This window comes from Mesoplodon bidens (assembly GCF_964165515.1).
Source record: "Mesoplodon bidens genome assembly, chromosome: 2".
Taxonomy (NCBI): Eukaryota; Metazoa; Chordata; class Mammalia; order Artiodactyla; family Ziphiidae; genus Mesoplodon; species Mesoplodon bidens.
Window position 1 is genome coordinate 56,427,003 of NC_138177.1, and position 20,417 is coordinate 56,447,419.

At 38.1% G+C, this 20,417-nt stretch overlaps 1 protein-coding gene across 1 annotated transcript in view; it reads left to right on the forward strand.

Annotated features, from left to right (window-relative positions):
* The window catches only part of DTL (denticleless E3 ubiquitin protein ligase homolog), a 39,763-nt gene extending 20,614 nt beyond the window's left edge, over positions 1-19,149 (forward strand). The window contains exons 11-16 of the mRNA XM_081216373.1: positions 427-539; positions 5,998-6,087; positions 8,518-8,653; positions 14,350-15,182; positions 17,169-17,279; positions 17,381-19,149. Coding sequence (XP_081072499.1) covers positions 427-539; positions 5,998-6,087; positions 8,518-8,653; positions 14,350-15,182; positions 17,169-17,267 — 1,271 coding nt within the window. The 3' untranslated portion in view covers positions 17,268-17,279; positions 17,381-19,149. The remainder of the gene's footprint in view (positions 1-426; positions 540-5,997; positions 6,088-8,517; positions 8,654-14,349; positions 15,183-17,168; positions 17,280-17,380) is intronic.
* Positions 19,150-20,417: the final 1,268 nt, after the last annotated feature.

The following is a 20,417-nucleotide window of genomic DNA, read 5'->3' on the forward strand; positions in this document are numbered from 1 at the left end:
AATGATATTTATGAAATTTATCCTTAAGATAAGTCTAAGAGGAGGAAAGATCAATGCTTAATGCAATGGAAAAAACCTAGCCTGGGGTGGGGAGAGAGGGTCTAATAAAGGCATTTTACTAAAGGATTGGACCCCAGCTCCATTCTTGTCCTTTAAGAATATTTTTCATCACTTTCTTCTCTACAGCCAGCTCCATACCAAGTATCTGGGCTTAGATTGTGAGATTGGGTCTAATATAAAGCCTCTTTCTAGGATTTCCATTCTTTTCCTGCCAATGTCCAGTTCTTTTTTATTTGGTGACTAGCTTGACCATCTGCTTCAGTAATCAGTACACTAATAAAACTTGTTAGAACATGTATACTCTGCATTTATTTGAAAACTGGAAATAACAAGAGCCAAGTAATTTGATTTTTTTTCCTCGGGCAGTGGCTGTCTTCAATGGACATCAGAACTCTACCTTTTATGTTAAGTCCAGTATTAGTCCAGATGACCAGTTTTTAGTCAGTGGCTCAAGTGATGAAGCTGCCTACATCTGGAAGGTAAGTTACCAAACTTTCCCCACAAAGGTGAGGCTGAAGTATTCTTGCAAATATTTCTTCTGTCCAAGATGAGGTAAGGTTAATGTAAACACATACTTTAACTTTTCTGTATCAGATGTTTAGTAAAAATTGCTTCTTGCCTCTTAATATAGCCAAAACTTCACTCTGATTCTGACAGAAGATATCACACTTTCATGGTCAGCTTCTCAGAAATTGACAATCCATATCCTCCAACAGTTTTACAGATTATCAGGAAGTTGAGAATTCAGAAAACTGGAAAGAATCTTAAGTACTTTGTCCTGCTTCCTGGAAAAACATGCTGTTCTGCCTTTCTGCCCTGTGTTTTCAAACTCTCATTCAAAACACAGTGTTTGGATCCTAGAATCCTACCCCCGAATCACACTTGCAAAAAACACTCACTCAAAAATATTCATATAATAATTGTGTTCTTTACTCTCCTCTAAGTGGCCAATCTTCAGGCTGTTGAAATAAATGTGGTTGCTTTGTTAGTTTTGTATATCTTTAATAGCATTATTTATTCATTTATTTATTTTACAGATTTCCCATTTCTGTTACAGAAATTTATAATTTCTTTTTTTACATTTTAAATAAACAGTGGTTCTAAAGTGACTACTATAGGCTAAGAAACTTAATGCTGTCAATTTGAAGTCAAGTGGAGAAAATTGAAATACAAGTAGCACTTGCTGACCACTGGAAAATGTCTCTTGTGGAATAATTAATTATAGAAATGTCTGAGTTCAGAGAAAGAATAAGAGCATTAAGGCATTGTTTTCCTAGGGCTAGAAACTATTATCTTCCAGATTGCCCTATAATATCATAAACTTCCTTGATATTGGTGAATTGAATGATCAGAGTTCATGCATTTTGGATTTTAGAGTCATAATGTCTAAAACTTCATAGACCTATAGGTTCAATATTATCAAATTCCTTCTCAGGAGGAAATTGTATCATTCTTAGTACTGCCAATCTCTAGAAAGTCATATCTTTAATGCAGGACAGGGGTAGATCCTGTCAGGTATGAAGCATAATTCTTCAGCTTAATTTCATCTGGTCCTGAGGGAGGTACTAAAAAATGCTTTTTCTATATACCTCTAGGTTTGCAACTCTAGTTGCAAAAATGCAACACTACCTTATCAAAAGCTTTAGTAACAATAACCTAGATGGTCACAAGGTGGAGATACTGTTCTATCCAAGATGCCTTTGTGTTGACCTTACCTCTTTTTCTTCAAGCACATTTGTTGTATTTTTAAAATGAAAAATTTGCTTATAAAATATACACTTGAGAACCCCCTCTTATGGTAAGAGTTTTTACATAGCTTCCTGTCTATAAAATTCTTCTGACTTGAGCTTTAAACTTTATGTGATTAGCACTAATGTTTCTGTCTCATAATCTGGTCTTATGCTGTGTATTTATTGTCTTTTGGTTTTCCCTTTCCCCTTCCCTCACTGTCTTACCTACATTTCCCTTCTCAACTTAGTTAGAGGATTTTATTCCTACCAAGGTCTGTATCTTTTTAAGTTTTTTCTTAAAAACAAAATTTCAGACATACCAAAAAGTATAATAAAGGATTATGCAAAAAAAAAACTTTAGGCTCTGATCATTTTTTTAAATCATTTAAAATCAGCTTCTGAATTATATATATACATAATTATATATAATTATATATTATGTATGTGTATATGTATAGTCTTATTGCCAATTCTTTAATTTATTTGTTTTCTGTGTTTTGTTTTTTTCTTTTTATTGCCAAGCCTTAAATTCCTCCCTAGCTCTAGTACGAATGCTTGCTTTTTTTTTTTTCTTCTTGGTTTCAGGAAATCAGGGTTGAGGAATGCTTCCTCTTTTTAAAGACATGAAGTAAAGATACTTGGTGGTTCATTAGTAACCCATTTTCAGACATCCAGTCAGTGGGTATCACACACATGGGTGACCCTTTCTGATTTCTAGGCTGGGTCACATGTCGGTGCTGAATGATGTGGTTCAGACATGATGTTCTCCTGCCTGTCCACACATAACTCAGTATGCAGGTTCTGATATTTGAGATCCTGGCAAACTTACTGCTCCTAAAATTGAATGTGCCTAGTGAGGTGGCTCAGTTTCTCTTTTCCATGATAAGGAAAAGTGGGAGGGGTGTAGTTTAAAAAAAATTGCACACAAGCTGAGTATTCAGGCTGTTAGGTCAGAATTCTCTCAGGTGTTAGGATTCTCCTATGCCAAAAAAGCCCATGGGCCCAAGAAAACAGGGTGAAAGAAGGGAGTTTTAGATCTCAAGACAGAAGAGAATGGCCTTTTAATCCTCACCCCTGGCCAGCAAAGAGGAGATGTAACATAATTAGACTTTCTGACACTGAGGCCTAAGACTTAAGAATAAAAAGATTTAATATTATGTTATTTTTCTTTTTTAATTTCCTACCCTTTGTCCTACTCTCACCCCTACCCACCTCCCCTTCCCTGGTTCATTTCTGATAGAGCCACTGAATAGTATTGAAGTGGTTATAAATAAACTGATTTGGCACCGTCATTCTACCACTGATTGGCGAAACATTGAGCCTGACGCTTTAGGAAATGTAAATGATCTCATGGCAAAAATGAAGATTAGGTTTGGTTTCTAACTGGGCAGAGTAAGGAGGTTTTTTGAGGAAAAGTGCTGATCTTTTTTGCATGTTCAAGTGTACAAAATGTTTTATGAAGTCTGTAGGTTAGAGCCAGTTACTTCATAGTTCTGGGAGTTTTAACTTCGGAATTTCTCATGCCTTGAGTTAGTCTTTATTCTATAACAACTAAAATTTGTAAGAGAGGATAATTTTCTGTGTTTTGACCATTCCCAGAATGCATAGATGTTTAACTGTCTCTTGGATTTAATAGTCTCCTTTCCTGTTTGAAAGTAGAGGGAGGTTTTTAAAAAAGGAAATTATCATTGTGATAATGTTTTTATAATAATGAAGTGACAATAAATAAAAACTTATTTGAAGGATTTAAAAGTTACCTGAGTTTCGTTAGAAGAAATTAATCTTCTTTGAAGTAGTCACCAAGTATAATTTACCATCCTAGGATAGTCCTCAACTGTGAAAACACTTGTTACTAACGTTCATAAAAACTTGTTGGACCTTAGTTCTCATTCCAGCCCACAGCATGCCCTTCCCTCCACTTTTTTTTGTTGAGATAGAATTTGTATAATGTAAAATTCACCATTGTAGTCACCTTAAAGTGTACAATTCAATGATTTTTTTTTTTTATATAAGCACAGTATTGTGCAACCATCCCCACTGTCTCATTCCCAAACATTTTCATCACCCCATACCCTTTAAGAGTCACTTTCAGCTTCTGGCAACTACTAACCTATGTTCTGTCTCTAGGGATTTGACTATCCCGAACATTTCCTATAAATGATCTTTTATGCCTGGCTTTGCTTTCACTTAATGTTTTCAAGGTTTATCCATGCTGTTGCATGTATCAGTACTTCATTCCTCTTTACGACTGAATATTCCATTGTATGTATAGACCTTGTTTTACTTATTTATTCATCACTTGATGGAGATTTAAATTATTCCACTTTTTGGCTTACGAACAAAGGTACTATGAACATTCATGTACAGATTTTTGTTTGAACATGTCTTCAGTTCTCCTGGGAGTGTATACCTAAGAGTAGAATTGCTGAGTCATATGGTAATTAATTCTGTGTTTAACTGTTTGAGGAACCTTCCCCTCACTTTTAATCCTGTGTAAAGTACATGGCTCATGGTAATCATTTCAATAAATGCTGGCTTTTGTTACTATTATTATTCCTGCCTTATTATCAAATTGTAAAAAGTTTTTCTAACAGGTCTACCCTTTGTGGGTTTTTTCCTTTAAATCCTATAGATAAATGCAGAAATGTACATACATTCTATTGGTGGATATTTGTTTTTTCTTGACATTTATTTTAATCTTTGGTATAGACAGTCAGGTTTTCCTAGGTATTTTAAAGCCTAGGAAACTGAGGAAGGGGCAGGATCATGAAATGAAGAGCTAGAAGCAACAGGCAAGTAAACCAATGGAGTAAAATAATGTGTTGTTACCAGGGAGGGTCAGGAGGACATGAGGATTTCCTCTTCCTTTTTACTTGCTGCTTGCAGTACTCCTTGGGCCTTGGGTAGAGAAATCTGTGGGCTGGGGCCATAAAGAATTTCTATGACTGCTGAGATAGAGACTATCTTGAAAGTCTTTTCTAAAATATGCTACCTTGTGAAAGAATGAGCTTTTGTTCTCTGTGGCATTGTAGGAGTAGGCAGCAAGTGAGGTCCTTTTAGATCTCAAGAAAAAGCCCAGTAAGGCAAATTAGATTCTGCTCTTTGTCTTCTTTGGCTTTTTGAATCATTACATATGTGCCATTTAACCCAAGAGAGGAGTAGTAATAATTGAGTTGGGTAACCTTATGAATCAGTGTGTCGAATCTCCTTAACTACAGTCTGAGGAGTCCATTAAACTTACTTAGTCATTCTCACAAATATTCTTCCCAGAATGCCTCCGCTTTCTTCATACAAATGAGCAATGATTCAGAGCCTCAGGAAAATGAAAAGAGAATAATTTCTCTTTTTCAAACACGTGCTAATAATAGCTGTGTGAGTTTGTACTCCATGTTGTGCTGATTAATGCCCATGGCCTCTGATAGGGATTGACAGCTCTTGAATGAGTCAGCTGTCAAACGCACATCACTAATGACATCCAATGAGGGTGAAAATATTCTTAGTCACGTGTGTAGTCCTGCACAATGTGACCCTTCTTTATACATTCAAATGTATTAAGATGTGGCAATACTTAACTTGAAAATTCAAGATTTCTTTAAGCAAATGAACTTAAATAAAATTTTAGAGGCATTTTTTTTCCAAAATGGATACAAAGTGCCATGTAGAATATAGCTTATACCCCCTTCAAAATGAAGGAGTATAACTTTGGGCTTTCTTAGAAGTCAGTGAGTCTTCTTTTGGAAGAAAGACCGTCCTCTTGTCCCAAGAGATCTGCTAGCATGTCTCAGGAACCTTCAGGACTGAGTAAGTGCCGCGTTCCTGGAAGTAGCTGACGAAAGAAGATCTAAAGTTGTCTAGGCTCCACTTGAAGTGTACTACCTAGCTGCTGAAGCTTACCCTTTCAGTCTTCAGTTTTAGTCAAAATACACATAGCTAAGTTGTCCTGATTTGAAATAAGACCTGTCCTGGTATCTAAGCTCATATTGTTTACTTATTTTGGCTATTTTCATTCTGTTTTCTCAGATTAATGACAGAAATACTTTCATTGCCCATTGGGACTTTTTCTGAGCTATAAGTAGGCATGTCTAGGGGCTTTTGGTAACAACCCTAAAGCTCTCTAAGGTACAGATATGGAGAGATTCGAAGCCTCTGTCTGGGAGACCTACCACTGCTCTGCTGACTCGTTTTCTTCTTTTTGATGGTGTGATAGGTCTCCATACCCTGGCATCCTCCTACTGTGCTCCTGGGTCATTCTCAAGAGGTCACATCTGTGTGCTGGTGTCCATCAGACTTCACAAAGGTTTGTAGGTGAATCTGTGGTTGGTTTAGAAAGTAGATCACAGGTTTATAGGTTTTCCCAAGGTTAGCTTGAGAGTTAATACAGACTTTTATGTTTAAATAGACATTTAAAAGATCTAGAGGCCATCCAGGATCTGTATCATCATTAATCACACATATTCTATTTTTTATACCAATAGATAAACTATTATGCACTAAAGAATAAGTGGATTTCTTAGTTCCCTAGAGTCATTCCTTTCCTAAACATAGAATTTAAGTTTTTAACATTAATAAAATTTCATTTTAAAATCAAAGGTAAAAAGAAAATCTAAGGTGAAAACTAGTGTTTCTAACTTTCTACATGTTATCAATGTGGTGTATTAAAGGTAACACCTTGACTGTTCTTCACAGTCCAGTTTGGGTTCTCACATGCCTGAAAAATGCTTACTGTGAAGTCTTAATGTGTTAGGCTGTCTGTGACTAAACTAGAGAAGAAGTAGCTCCAAAGTATTTTAGACACTTTGAAAAGAAGAAAATATACTCACTTAAAAAAATTTTTTAATAAAAAAAAAAAAAAAAAAAAAAAATTTTTAATAGTGATACTAAAAACAAGTAAAAAACCTGAAAGATAGAAATCCCAGAAATATAAACAAACTCCACATATATGTAGGGATTTCATATAATAGTGGCCCCAGTTCCACTCACTTCTCCAGGGCCTACCTTTGGTCTTTGGGTTATTTTGGGTTTGCAGGAAATGTCCCTTCTGTGGAGAGCTCCTTTTCATCTATTATGTTTTGAAGGTTTGTTGCCTATTGTTCCCATCTGTTTTTTTATCTTCCAGAATCTTCTCATGGTCTGATCTACTCATGGCATCCCTGCTAGCTTTCCAGTACTACTGTGGATTTCCTTTTATATCTATATTCCTATATAACCATTTCTGTGATGAGCTTCATGATAGACTTTTTTTGAAATCATTGCTTTAATCACCAAAAATTACACCCCAATGGCATTTTCCCTCTAAGATTCACTGTGATTTCCAGTGAAACATCTGCTTTTAATGTGGAATTTTATATCTTCAGAGAACTTACTGAGATGAATTTTTTTTATTATTCAGTTCATTATCATCTTTTTCCATCCATCATATATTGCCCTTATCTCTTTGCACAGAAAAGACTCAAAGGAAGTAGCAGGGCTGTTTACTCATACCAATTTAATGACCACCTTTTTAAAAGGTTCTTTAAAATAATTTTGTCCCGAGCCTAGAATTAGGAAGATAAAATACCGCTTTAAAAAAAAAAAAAAAAAAGACTTACACTTTGAAATTGGAAAACCTTGGATTTAAATTCTAGCTCTGCCACTTAATTGTGGTGACCTTGGACAAATAACTTTATTCCCATTTTGTAGATGAGGTTATTTGAGTATAAGGCTTTTTATATTGTGAGAATTAAATAAGATAAAGAACATAAATTTTCAGACACTCAGATTGAGTAGTTGCTCTGTAAATAATAACTTGTTTATAGACTATAGAATAACTGGGGATTTCAGGCATTTCTTTTGAGCAGTTAAATATGTGTGTCTTCTTTTGGCCTCCCAGTGAGGAAAGGAAAAAGCTGCCAGCCTCTTGGGGACCAAGACTTAAGAGAACGTGTGTTCTTTTTTTTCTTCTCTCTTTAGTTACTGAAATAGAGAAATTATATAAACAAATGCTGGGGAACAGCTCTGGTACCAGTGGCCATTTGCCACAAGCTCTTCAAGCTGGACTTTCTCTGCCATAAAAGGCTTGGGACCAAGATCAGGAATGGTCAGATATTTTTAAAGGGGCAAAAGTTATTTTTAACTTTTTTCAGTCTAGTGAACGTGTCGTTTTCCCAGATTGCTCCTTTACCTATCTGAAAATCTTAGGGAAAGGTTTCATTCTACTTGCCACAGCATACTAGAGTCATGGACTAAATCAGATCTTGGGAATAATCCCATTACTTTAACAATAAGCCAGAACTTGAGGAAGTCAGAGGAAAGTCATACAAATTAAATGTCAGTGACATACACTGACTGATCTTTTAAGAGAAAGAGTAAAAATGACATCTTAATTTAATTACATGTTTTGTAGTTACACAGAAGGTGATAAAGATAATGACTTGCCCAACTTTTTGAGAATAAAATGAAATGAACCTGGTTTTATAGTAGAGCTTTAGGTAGCTAAGAAATGACTGGTCACAAAAGTCATACCAGCAGAATGTATATAAAGAAGAAACTAAAGGATTCACTTCTTTGGAAATCTGGAATGATTCCTGAAAGCAAGGAATGAAAGTATCTGACCTTTCAGATAACATTTTCTATATCCTGTTACATCAGGCAGAATACTCTAATCATGAGTCCTTAAGACATACCTGCTTTTTACTTTGTTGTGAATCTTTGATTGAAACTTATTAACTCCCTTCCTGGTTCTCTGTAGATTGCTACCTGCTCTGATGACAATACACTGAAAGTCTGGCGCTTGAATAGAGACTTAGAAGAGAAATCAGGAGGAGATAAACTCTCCATAGCGGGCTGGGCCTCTCAGAAGAAGAGAGAGGCGAGAGCTGACCTAGGTGAGGATCCCATGCATTTTTCTAAGTTTTTTAATGCTTTGATTGGTTTAGTTCTGTAGTACAGATGGTGAGCTAGATTTGATCTTATTTTGGTATATTTTCAGAGGAAAGCACCATCTCATTGACATTCTTTTTAATACATATTTTCTGAACACTACTATGTTTATCATCTACACAAGGCACTGGAATATACCAGAAGATTTATTTTTTAAGTATTTGTTGAACATCTATTATGTTCTAGGCACTGTTCTAAGTTCCTGGGGATTCTGCAATAAACAAAAGATTCAAAATCCCAAAGATGTAAATGAAGCTTACATATTAGTGTGAGAGTCAGTAAGCAAGTTAAAGAAGTAAAATTTGTCAGATAACAATATGTGGTTAGGGAAAAAGGAAAGAAGGAATGAGAGAATAGCAAAGCATGCTGTTAAAATTTTAAATTAGGTACCCAGGGAGACCTCAATGAAAAGATGATATCTGAGTAAAAAAATTGAAGTAATGAAGTAGTAAGCCATATGGATATTTTAGAGAATGTTCTAGGCAGACAAAACAGCAAATGCAAAGGCCCTGAAGCAGGAGCAGGCCTGGCATATTTTGTGTTCCTCAAAGAGGCTAATGTAGCTGTAGTCCCTGTGGCTAAAGCGGGCAAAAGAGAAGAGGGGAATAGTAGTGGAAAATAAGGTTCTTGTACAATTTGGGCTTTTATTCTTACAGACAAAAAGCTGTTGGAGGGTTTTGAATAGAGAAGTGTATGATCTGACTTTTCTTAACTTGATCATTCTAACTTCTGTGTTGAAAACAAATTGTAAGGGGATCAGGGTAAAAGCTGCAAGCTAATTTAAAAACTCATTGAAATAACGCAGGAAGCAATGATGGTGACTTAGACCAAAGAGGTAGCAAATGGTAGGACAAAAAGTCTTCAAAATCTGGATATGTTTACATGATGGAGCCAACAGAATGTGCTGTGGGATCAGATGTGGGACGTAAGGGAGAGTTATCAAGGATAACTTCAGAATTTTTGGCTTGAGAAGCTAGAAGGGTGGAGTTGCCATTAACCTATATAGGAATCACTGCAGGAGGAATAGGTTTGGGGGAGGGAACAGCTGGATATGTTGTTTGATATTATTAGACATCTAAATGGGGATGTCAGAGAGGCAGTTAGATGTTTAATTCTGCAATTTAGGGCTGGAGTTGTAAATTTGGGATTCATCATCATATAGGTAAAAGGTAGCTATAGATGGAAAAGAGAATAGGTCTGGGGTCTGAGCCTTGGAACATCCTAATATTTAGAAATTGGAGAGGTGAAGGAGCAGGTACAACCTGAGAAGTAAGAGAAAAACCAGGAGAGTATTGTGTAAACTAAGGAGAGAGGTCAGATGTTTTTGGCATGCAATGTAAGATGAAGGCTAAAAACTGACCTTTAGATTTGGCAGTGCGGGCAACCTTAGTGAGAGCAGTTTTTGGTGGCGTGTTGGTGGCCTGGTTAGTGTTGTTCAGGAGGATGGGAGAAGAGAAGGCTCTTTCAAGGAGTCTTCCTAGAAAGGAAAGAAGAGAGATGAAGTGCTAGCTGAAGGAAGAAGCTGTGTTGAAGTTTGTTTTGGTTTTGTTTTGTTTTGTTTTGTTTGTTTTTTGCGGTACTTGGGCCTCTCACTGTTGTGGCTTCTCCCGTTGCGGAGCACAGGCTCTGGACGTGCAGGCTCAGCGGCCGTGGCTCACGGGCCCAGCCGCTCCACGGCATGTGGGATCTTCCCGGACCAGGGCACGAACCCGTGTCCCCTGCATCGGCAGGTGGACTCAACCACTGCGCCACCAGGGCAGCCCCTTGTTTTGTTTTTAATGAGAATATAGCATTTTGTATGTGATTGAAAGTATCCTATAGTGAAGGGGAAAATCGATGCAGGGAAGTTTGCTGGACCAGTGTCCTCGAGTGAGGGGATGATATCTAATATACATGTTGAAGAGTAGTCCTTTGTCAGGGGTGTGGATAGTTCATCCATCGTAACCAGAAGGCAGAAATATAGGCACAGTGAAGGTAGGTGGATAAATGGGATGATCAGAACTTGTGGAAGTTTCCATCTGTTCTGACAGCTTCTATTTTCTTAGATAGGAATGAGGATCATCAACTAAGAATAAGGATGAGGGGTGGAGGTGATAGAGATTTGAGGAGAGAAAAGAAAGTCTGGAATAGTCATATAGAGAATAGAAGAGTAAATGGACCAAGGAAATATGATGTTGGGCATAAGAGTCAACCTAAGGCTAACACTCATTCATTGAAAGTGAGCAGTCAGCATGGTTGTGCGTCTGCTGCACAGGTACAGGTACACTGTAGGTGGAAAGTTGGTTTTAACCAGTCATATGGTTTGTTTGTTTTTTAAAATTTTTTTCAGTAATTTAATATTTTATTTATTTATTTATTTATTTTGCATTGGGTCTTTGTTGCCGCTCGCGGGCTTTCTCTAGTTGCGGTGAGCAGGGGCTACTCTTCGTTGCAGTGCATGGGCTTCTCATTGCGGTGGCTTCTCTTGTTATGGAGCACGGGCTCTAGGCTCACGGGCTCTAGGCACCCGGGCTTCAGTAGTTGGGGCATGCAGGCTCAGTAGTTGTGGCTCACAGGCTCTAGAGCGCAGGCTCAGTAGCTGTGGCACACGGGCTTAGTTGCTCCACAGCATGTGGGATCTTCCCGGACCAGGGCTTGAACCTGTGTACCCTGCCTTGGCAGGTGGATTCTTAACCACTGCGCCACCAGGGAAGTCCCTCTGCTGCCTTGTCTTTATATGTATTTTTTGCTCCCTAATTTTGAAAAACAAAAATGAATTATATGAGGAAAAAGCCATCAGCATCGCCACCACTCATACACAATTTCAGTTAACATTTAGAGTTATTTTTTGAGATTTTACTCCCTTATCCATAGAGATTTTCTTGCTAACAGAGTCATAGTTATACTACAGATATATTTGGATTTCTTGAGGATTTTTTTCACTGAACATGCTATTCTAAGCACTTCCATGTTATCTTTTTAGCAAAATATTTTGAATCATCCCCTGGGTAAATGTTCCATAGTTTACCTAGCTATTCTATTGTAGTTGGACATTTTATTTCCAATGTTTTGTGGGAAAAATTTTTTTTCTGAATTTAGGGTCCCCATCTCCCATTAAAATAGATTCCCAGAGGTGGAATTTCTGTGTTAATGACTATAAACATTTTAACATTTTTGATGAAAATTATGTTTCTTTTAACTAGGTGTTTTTGTTTTTTTAAGATTTTTTTGACGTGGACCATTTTTAAAGTCTTTATTGAATTTGTCACAGTTTTGCTTCTGTTTTATGTTTTCTGGTTTTTTGGCCACGAGGCATGTGGGCTCTTAGCTCCCCGAACAGGGATCAAACCTGCAGTCCCCGCCATGGAAAGCGAAATCTTAATCACTAGACCACCAGGGAAATCCCTACCTAGGTGTTTTTAGTGTGTCATTAATTATTCTTAGTTTTGGAAGTCAGGTCACAAAAAAGTTACATATGTTGACCAAACTTGTACCATATTAATAACATTTAGCCATTATTGAGTATTAGCACAGTTGTTCTAAGGACCTACTTGGATTATCTCGTTTAATTCCCCAAACAACCAAAACTGAAGCTCAAGGAACTTAGGCTTGCCTAAGGTCACATGGCTGTGAAGTTATAGTAGAATCAGAGTTCAGACCCTTGCAGTCTGATTCTCAAGCTCATGCTTGGAAGCACCTTGCAGTACTGCCTCCTTTAACCCAGCACAGCAAAGCGAAGTTCAAACTAAGCCTGGACCAGGAGTTAGACCTAGATTTCTCTGTCTCTGGATGATGCTAGAGTTAACTCTGAAGAGCACTACAGAGCAACAACCTGATGCAAGGGCCAAAGGCTGGTGCACTGGCTATTCGGCCCTGTAAGCCAACTTCCAGCAATGGATTGGCTGCTGCTGATCACCCTGCCATTTTGAAAATTATGTTCCTATGCTTTCCCAAGCTTCTAATTGCCACCCCAACCCTTCACTGCTGTCCTGGACTGCCTGTCTTCTCTCTGGCCCTTTTAACCTAGTAACTAGAAGGCTTTAAATCCCAAGGCACGGCCCCTTTTACCTTGTCCTACTTTTCCCAGTCAGCACCTGCTCTGTTGTTTACTATTCCTTCACTGTTTCAGCCAGGGATTTCATAGCACCGTCAGGGCAAATGGTTCTCTGCCTTGTCTGTGCATTATAACCACTTGTGGAACTTTTTAAAAGTTTGTCTCCAGAAATTGTTCAGTAGGCCTGGGGTAGGGGCCATGTACCTGTATTATTATAAAGCTCCACATTAAGTCTGCTATGCAGCCATATTGAGAACCTCTGGTCTAAGTATTACTAAGTGACAAAAATGATTATCTTAAAGAGAAGGAAACCATACCTGTTCTATCTCAAGTGCTTGCTGTAGTCTTTTTTTTTTTATAACTTTCTTTTTAATTTATTTTTGGCTGTGTTGGGTCTTTGTTGCTGTGCCCAGGCTTTCTCTAGTTGTGGCGAGTGGGGGCTGCTCTTCATTGCAGGGCACCGGCTCTAGGCGCAAGGGCTTCAGTATTTGTGGCATGCAGGCTCAGTAGTTGTGGCTCGCGGATTCTAGAGCGCAGGCTCAGTAGTTGCGGCACGCGGGCTCAGTAGTTGTGGCTTGCAGGCTCTAGAGCGCAGGCTCAGTAGTTGTGGTGCAAGGGTTTAGTTGCTCCGCAGAATGTGGGATCTTCCCGGACCAGGGCTCGAACCCGTGTCCCCTGCATGGGCAGGCGGATTCTTAACCACTGCGCCACCAGGGAAGTCCCAGTTTATAAGAATTTGCCTGAAGTACTTGTCATTGCCTGTAAACAAGGGAGAGGACACATAGAGAAGAGTTCTATCCACTATTTGATTTGCTTTACAGAGAGCGTGCATTGAGTTTCTGAAATGTTCTTTGACATTCTTTGGCTTGTGGAAAATCATAAATTGTAAATTAAGGTGGAAAGCCACATGAGGCCTGATAACAAGTAATTGATGGAATTACTTCTTATGGAGATTAAAAACTATTTCCATTTAATAGATGTGGAAACCGAGGCAGAGGTAAAAGGTTGTACCAAGTCACATAGTGATTGTGCCAGATTGTAGACCTGTATGCTCCTTAGTGTGCTGTGCCTCTCTGCCCTGTGCTCAGAAGTATACACAGGAATGCTAATGGCAACTTCACTTATGAAAACAAAATATCATTAACAACCCTAATGTCTTACTGTTACCTTAGGATACTTTGTAGCTGTTAAAAGTGATATAAATCTGTATTAATGTGGGAAATGTTCATGATATGTTATGAAGCAGGTTACTAAATATTTGGTACATCATGGTCCCATTTTTGTATAGAAAAAAGAGATGTATTATATCACATGCACAAGTATAGAGAAAACACTAAAAGTGGTTCACTTGGATGCTGTTAAATTTTTCTGTAATTTCTAGAGTTTTACAAGTATGTGTTTTACAGCAGGGTGTTTGTGGGGCTGGCAGTTAGGAAAAGGGAAGTAAAATGCTAAAAGGGTCCAGTAAGAATCAAATGACTTATGTGATCTACTCACTGGGAAATCAACCCCTGGATGATTAAGTTAGCTATAATTTTCCTTGATGAGAACTCGGGGATATTCTGTGGCTTTCACTTCTGATTTTTGTGACCCTCTTTTCTTTTTCAGTAACAGTGACAAGTAGCCAGAGTACTCCTGCCAAAGCCCCCAGAGTAAAGAGCAGTCCGTGCATTTCCTCCCCATCATCAGCAGCTTGTGCTCCAAGCTGTGCTGGAGACCTCCCTCTTCCTTCAAATACTGCCACATTCTCTCTTAAAACCCCTCCTGCCAAGACCCGATCTCCCATCAGCAGAAGAGGCTCCATGTCCTCTGTCTCTCCCAAGCCACCCTCATCTTTCAAGATGTCCATTAGAAACTGGATGACCCGAACACCTTCCTTATCACCACCCATGACTCCACCTGCTTCTGAGACCAAGATCATGTCTCCAAGAAAAGCCCTTATACCTGTGAGCCTGAAATCATCCCAAGCAGTGGCTTGCTCTGAGTCTAGAAATAGAGTAAAGAGGAGGCTAGACTCAAGTTGTCTGGAGAATGTGAAACAAAAGTGTGTAAAGAGTTGCAACTGTGTGACTGAGCTTGATGACCCAGTTGAAAAGCTTCATTTGGATCTGTGCTGCCTTGCTGGTAACCAGGAAGACCTTGGTAAGGACTCTCTAGGTCCTACCAAACCAAGCAAGATTGAAGGGACTAGTATGAGTGTCACAGAGCCTCCTTCTCCTGCCAGTCCTTATGCTTCAGAAGGCTGTGGAACGCTACCTCTTCCTTTGGGATCTTGTGGAGAAGGCTCTGAAGTGGTAGGCAAAGAGAATAGCTCCCCAGAGAATAAAAACTGGTTATTGGCCATGGCAGCCAAACGGAAGGCTGAGAATTCGTCTCCACGAAGTCCATCATCCCAGACCCCCAACCCTAGGAGGCAGAGTGGAAAGACTTCTCCAGGCCCGGTAAGTTGGCAGTGGTAGAAGATGCATTTCCCAACTTGGCCAGGGCAGGCACAGATCTCTTCTCAAAAGTCAGAATGCATTTTTTTTTTTTAAAGTAAATCTGCTTATTCCTAGGATTGCCAGATTTAGCACATAAAAATGCAGGACAAATATTCGTGGGACATATTTATACTAAAAGTTTTTCATACTAAAAGTTATTTGTTGCTTGAAATTCAAATTAGCTGGGTGTGTCCTGTATTTTATCTGGCAACCCTATTTACTTCCATTAAAATCCCATCTGTCGAGGTCCATACCCCTCAGCCCCATTGCCTGATTCATCAAAGCCTTCTTCATCCTCCAGGATATCAATTCAAAAATATCTTCCCTCTCCTTTGTTTGACATTATTCCCTCCCCTGCCCCCTAGCCCCTGCAGCCTCTTTTTATAGATTCTCTCCCCTTTTTATAGACAAAGCTGTAATTCATGGACAAGTTGCCAACATCCATAAATAGATTTTCAATATGTAATTACAGCTTATAATTCTTTAAAATAAAGCAAAATTAAGATACTTACAAAGCAATTTAAGTGAAGAATCCTTCTAGATTTTTATGATTTTTCCCCAATCTTTTACGATCAACTTGCTCACACCGGTATTTTTGGCAACTCACCTGTATCTGCCTTTTTTTAAACATTCAGTTTAACTTTACTTATCTTTTTATTTAACTTAGATAATTTCAAAAACATATTGCTGGCAGAAATAGCTTTGTGAACCTTGAAAAGCAAGTGACTCATGGTGGAGGCAGAAGTAGCTGTGAGCATTGGGTGAGCTATGGGTACCACTCAAAGGGAATAGAAAGCTTCTGCTACTCAGTTTGCAAGTTAAGGATGGAGGTGGGTTAAGGAAGTTTCTCCTGTAGTTCATAGTAGCTCTTTCTCTGTGTTAGGGAGAAGGTGGAAGAATGATTGAAACCCAATTTAGGAGTCATGATCAGTAACATCTGCCCATTTAAAGGACAGAAGCTAGATAACCTTAGGCCAGTTCTAGTTTAATAAGTGTTCATATCCCCCTTCTACTGTCATGAAACCTATCCCATAATTTTAGGAAAGATAAACTAGAATTTTTTTTTTTTTCCTTAAACAAGAGACATTTATTTCTCACAGTTCTGGAAGCTGGGAAGTCCAAGATCAAGGTACTATTCTCATCCTGGTGAGGGTCCATTTCTTGGCTTGCAGATGAGTTGTCTTATTGCTATATCATCTTATGGTGGAGGTAGAAATGTTTTAAAGATTACTTCAAACACAAATTCCAAGACCTGCTACAGAATATTAAAAATATATATATATATAAGTAGTCTTTCCTTTCTTCTCTCAAAATTATCACTGTAGGTGATCTTTGCCCCTAGCTAAAATTCCTATTATTATAGGAATTTTATTTTAGGGAGCTGGTCCGGGCTATGTATTGGCAGAAAAGGAATTTCAATAAAAAATTGTTTTCATGAATGTGTACACCTTAAAGGCTTTAAAAAATAGTGTGCTGGTCCAAGATATTTCTGGCTTTATAATTTCAATCTTTGAAGCTTAAGTTTCTTTAAAATAATTTTTTTCTTTATGTACATGTTGATAATGTAGACTTCAGAAAAGGGTAGTATCTGCCATTTGAATACCTATCTTGTTTGTAAATTTGGGAGGGTGATTTACTCACGTATTTCAAAGAAGATGGTAATTGTAACCTCTTTGGTTCCTATTACAAGGCTTAACTGGTCAATATTTTCTGTTCACATGAAAAATCTGTTTCTCTTTCCTTGCATGCTGCCTTAAATTTTTCTGTATTTAGTACAAATCAACCAAAAGAGACATTGCCATCAAAGTATTTGAGACTGAAATCTATCTGAATAAATAAGCAAATTTCTAGGCATCCTAACTTAAAATACCCTTAGTGATAACTTGCTGAGGTAACAGCTGAACTTTAACTTAGAAAATCTTTAGAATCTAAACTTTCTTCTTCTAGGTCACCATTACTCCCAGCTCCATGCGGAAAATCTGTACATATTTCCATAGAAAGTCCCAAGATGGCTACTGTAGTCCAGAACAGTCAACAGAATTATAGATTCTCATCTGAGTGAGTTAACTGAACTTTGACCCATTAAAACAAGATAAAAAATTCAACAGAGTGACTCTGTAACTCTGGTTTTAAGAAAGCTACCGTTTTTTCCTTTTTAGAGAAAATCCTTTCAACTCCGAAATTTACCTAGCCTGGTTCTACTGCCATGGTGTACGTGCAGCTTCCTCGGAATGAATGCTGTGTTTAAATTTCATAAAGTAAGTTTGTCACTGTGTAACATTTTGAATGAGTAGTCTTTACTTTTTAAATTATGCATCTTCTGTACAATAATGACATCCCATGTCATAGAGGCAAAAAAACAAGTGTTGTCTCTCGTTACTCTGAAACTTTCTGGGCACAGTGGAAAGTATCTGCGGGCCACAGCAGGAGGCCTGTCTGTGAAGGTCAGCTGCTGAAGAGGACCCTGGGTCTCTGCTGCTTCCAACAAATATAGTTTCATATAAAAAATATATAATCTTTTCACTACATTTTTGTGGGGTTTTTTAAGTATGTGGTAAAATGTGATGTTTAGATAAGCAAGTTTATATTGATTCAGTGTTAAAATACAATCTCAAGTTAAAATCATCTTTATTTTAAAAGCAGTGATAAATATCAGCTTGTTGGAGAAACTTGGAGAACACTAGAAATGTTTGTCTTTTTCCCCCCATATATATCTCCCATATGAGATCTAAGGTTCTCATATTTTTACCAAGCAATCTACTATGTTTCCAACCCAACATCACGTTCTAGAAGAGGTTATAGTTTTTGCCATTTACTGGAGGAAGATGTTTATAGAATCAGTAGTCACTGAAGCTGGAGTTTGAATTCAGTCTTCAGTTCTCTAGGGGCTGCTACTTTTTAAAAAAAGAAGTCATCAGATTTTAAGAAAAAGTAATGGTTTCTTATTGATATTTTTATAAAAGTAGGTGGTTCTTAACTGGAAATCCAGAACCTAAAGAGTAAATCTTGACTTTAACTTGATTTTTTGGATTCCCTTTATATGCGAAAAAGCAGTGATCTTCTAGTAGAGCCCTGAGCCAAACGTCATGGAATTTTCTCTAGGTATTTAATATAGAGAGTATACAGACTGACTCTCAGTTAATAATGTGCAACATATCTTGAGTATCCCTTACCTTAACAGTTACGTATCAATCATCTTGAAATGAACCATTGTTTTATATTTTAGCCCTTTGTAACCTCATAGAAACAAGCTCCGTGTACTTTCTATGTACTATGTCCTTGGAAGGGAGTCCCCTTCCAGTCATGAAACTTGATTCATTTTATCCACATCCCTGAGGATTGTGTAGACTTTATTCATACTTTTGTCATCATTTTAAAATCTATTCTTAATGATAACTCTTTAATTCCTTTGATTCTTATAAATGAAGGTGTAACAACAAGAACTGCATGGGTCAGTTAAGCATGGGTTCTCCTGGTTTTATCCAAGGAGAAAGGTAAATAAAGGAAAGCCACAGAAATGCTATTTTCAAAACAAAGTATGCCGTAGCATTAACTGAATATTTAAGAACTCTACTTATATTTGATGTTTGATTTTTGTGTGTTTGTGGGAAGGTGTTATTTATGACCAATACCTGCCAATAATGAAGTCTATCTTTCTTGATTTGAAAGCCAGTGGGGAAAAGGAGAACTAAAGTAGGTGGTTTTCTTCTTTGTATCCCTGCTCATCTGACAGTTTCTGCTGAGTAAAATTGGGGATAAATGTGGCTGTCAGAAACTGCTGAGAGTCTACTGAGTGTAACATTCCCACTTGGAAAACTAGTACTTCAAATGAGTGCCAAAGGTCAAATGTAATGAGATAATAATTATCCCTGCTTGTGTCAGTGTCAGACTTTGAGCTGCTCCTGAATAATAAAGCCTTTTACCTTATCTGATGTTCTTTTCTGAACTTTTGCATTAACCTAGAAGCAGTCTGTCTACACAAAAGAACTATAGCAGTAATCAAGAATCCCTTCTACTTGCTCATTGAATAAAATTTGTTTATTCCCAAGGACATGATCTAGTTCAGGCTGAAAGAGGTTTTCATAAAATACGTCCTGCTTGATCAGACCTTGAGTGTTTAAGGTGGCTTGGATTACTTGATAAAGGAGGGTGGAGTGGTGTAATTCTTTTTCGAAACAAGTATTTCCAGCCCAAGCTTTTCTATTTGAATACACTCCAAGCGCTATTGCTACAAAGCTGTATTAGAGTTTCCATTTGGCTGTTTCAACACAGGCCCTTAATTTACTTTTGCAAGGGTTGACTAATTAGTCCTTTAAAATGTCTCTTAATCTAGGCTGCACTTTCAGTTGGTGATAAATCAGAATCATGTGTAGCTCACCCCGTTGGGGTGGCAGAAGGCAGGTTCAGCCCACCATCCCTATCCCCAGCCTTAATAACTTAAAACTTTAAGATTTTTGGGACACCCTGTGTAGGAGGCATTTTTTAAAACCTCAACTGTGCAATATGCATGTCTAGACATTACTTTTTTCTTTTTAAGTGTGTGTGTGTGTGTGAGTTGCTTTAACCCTCACCTTGAATTTAGCCAGTGGCAATGATCTTGTATAGGTCACAGCAGTGTAACATATGCTTTTTGAGAGCCTGTTGTAGCCGACACACTGCTGCTCTTAGGTCTGTTCTGCTTTTCCTACTCCCAAAAGGGACAGGACTTCCTCTCACACTGCTCTTAAAGCAAAGGACAAGCAGTCTCACAGAGAGAATCTGTTCCACAGCTAGGTAGTGTGGGCAACATTTTACAGATGTGCATCAGAAGAGAAACTGGGTGAGAATGTCGTACTAGAGAACCTGAGTTCTTGTCCTCCTTGTGGCAGTTCAGCACAGGTGGTTTCTGCTTTGTAATTATATACAGGGCTGAATGCTGGCCCCGTTGAGCATCACACCGCTTCCCACACAGGTCTCCATAGGAGATCCTTTGCCTGCCCTCGGTTCGTATCATGCCACATCACAGATTAACCGGTTATGCATAAGATTCCTAGGAATTGTGGAAAAACCTGCATTGTGCATGTGCTCTTTAGAGATTGTTTGGACGTAATAAGCAAGCCAAACAACATTTTGTTGGATGTGAAGTGAGTAAAATACTTCATTAGATCCAATGCCAGGAATACAAGCCCAGCTTGTTATAAGGGACCCACTTTGTCG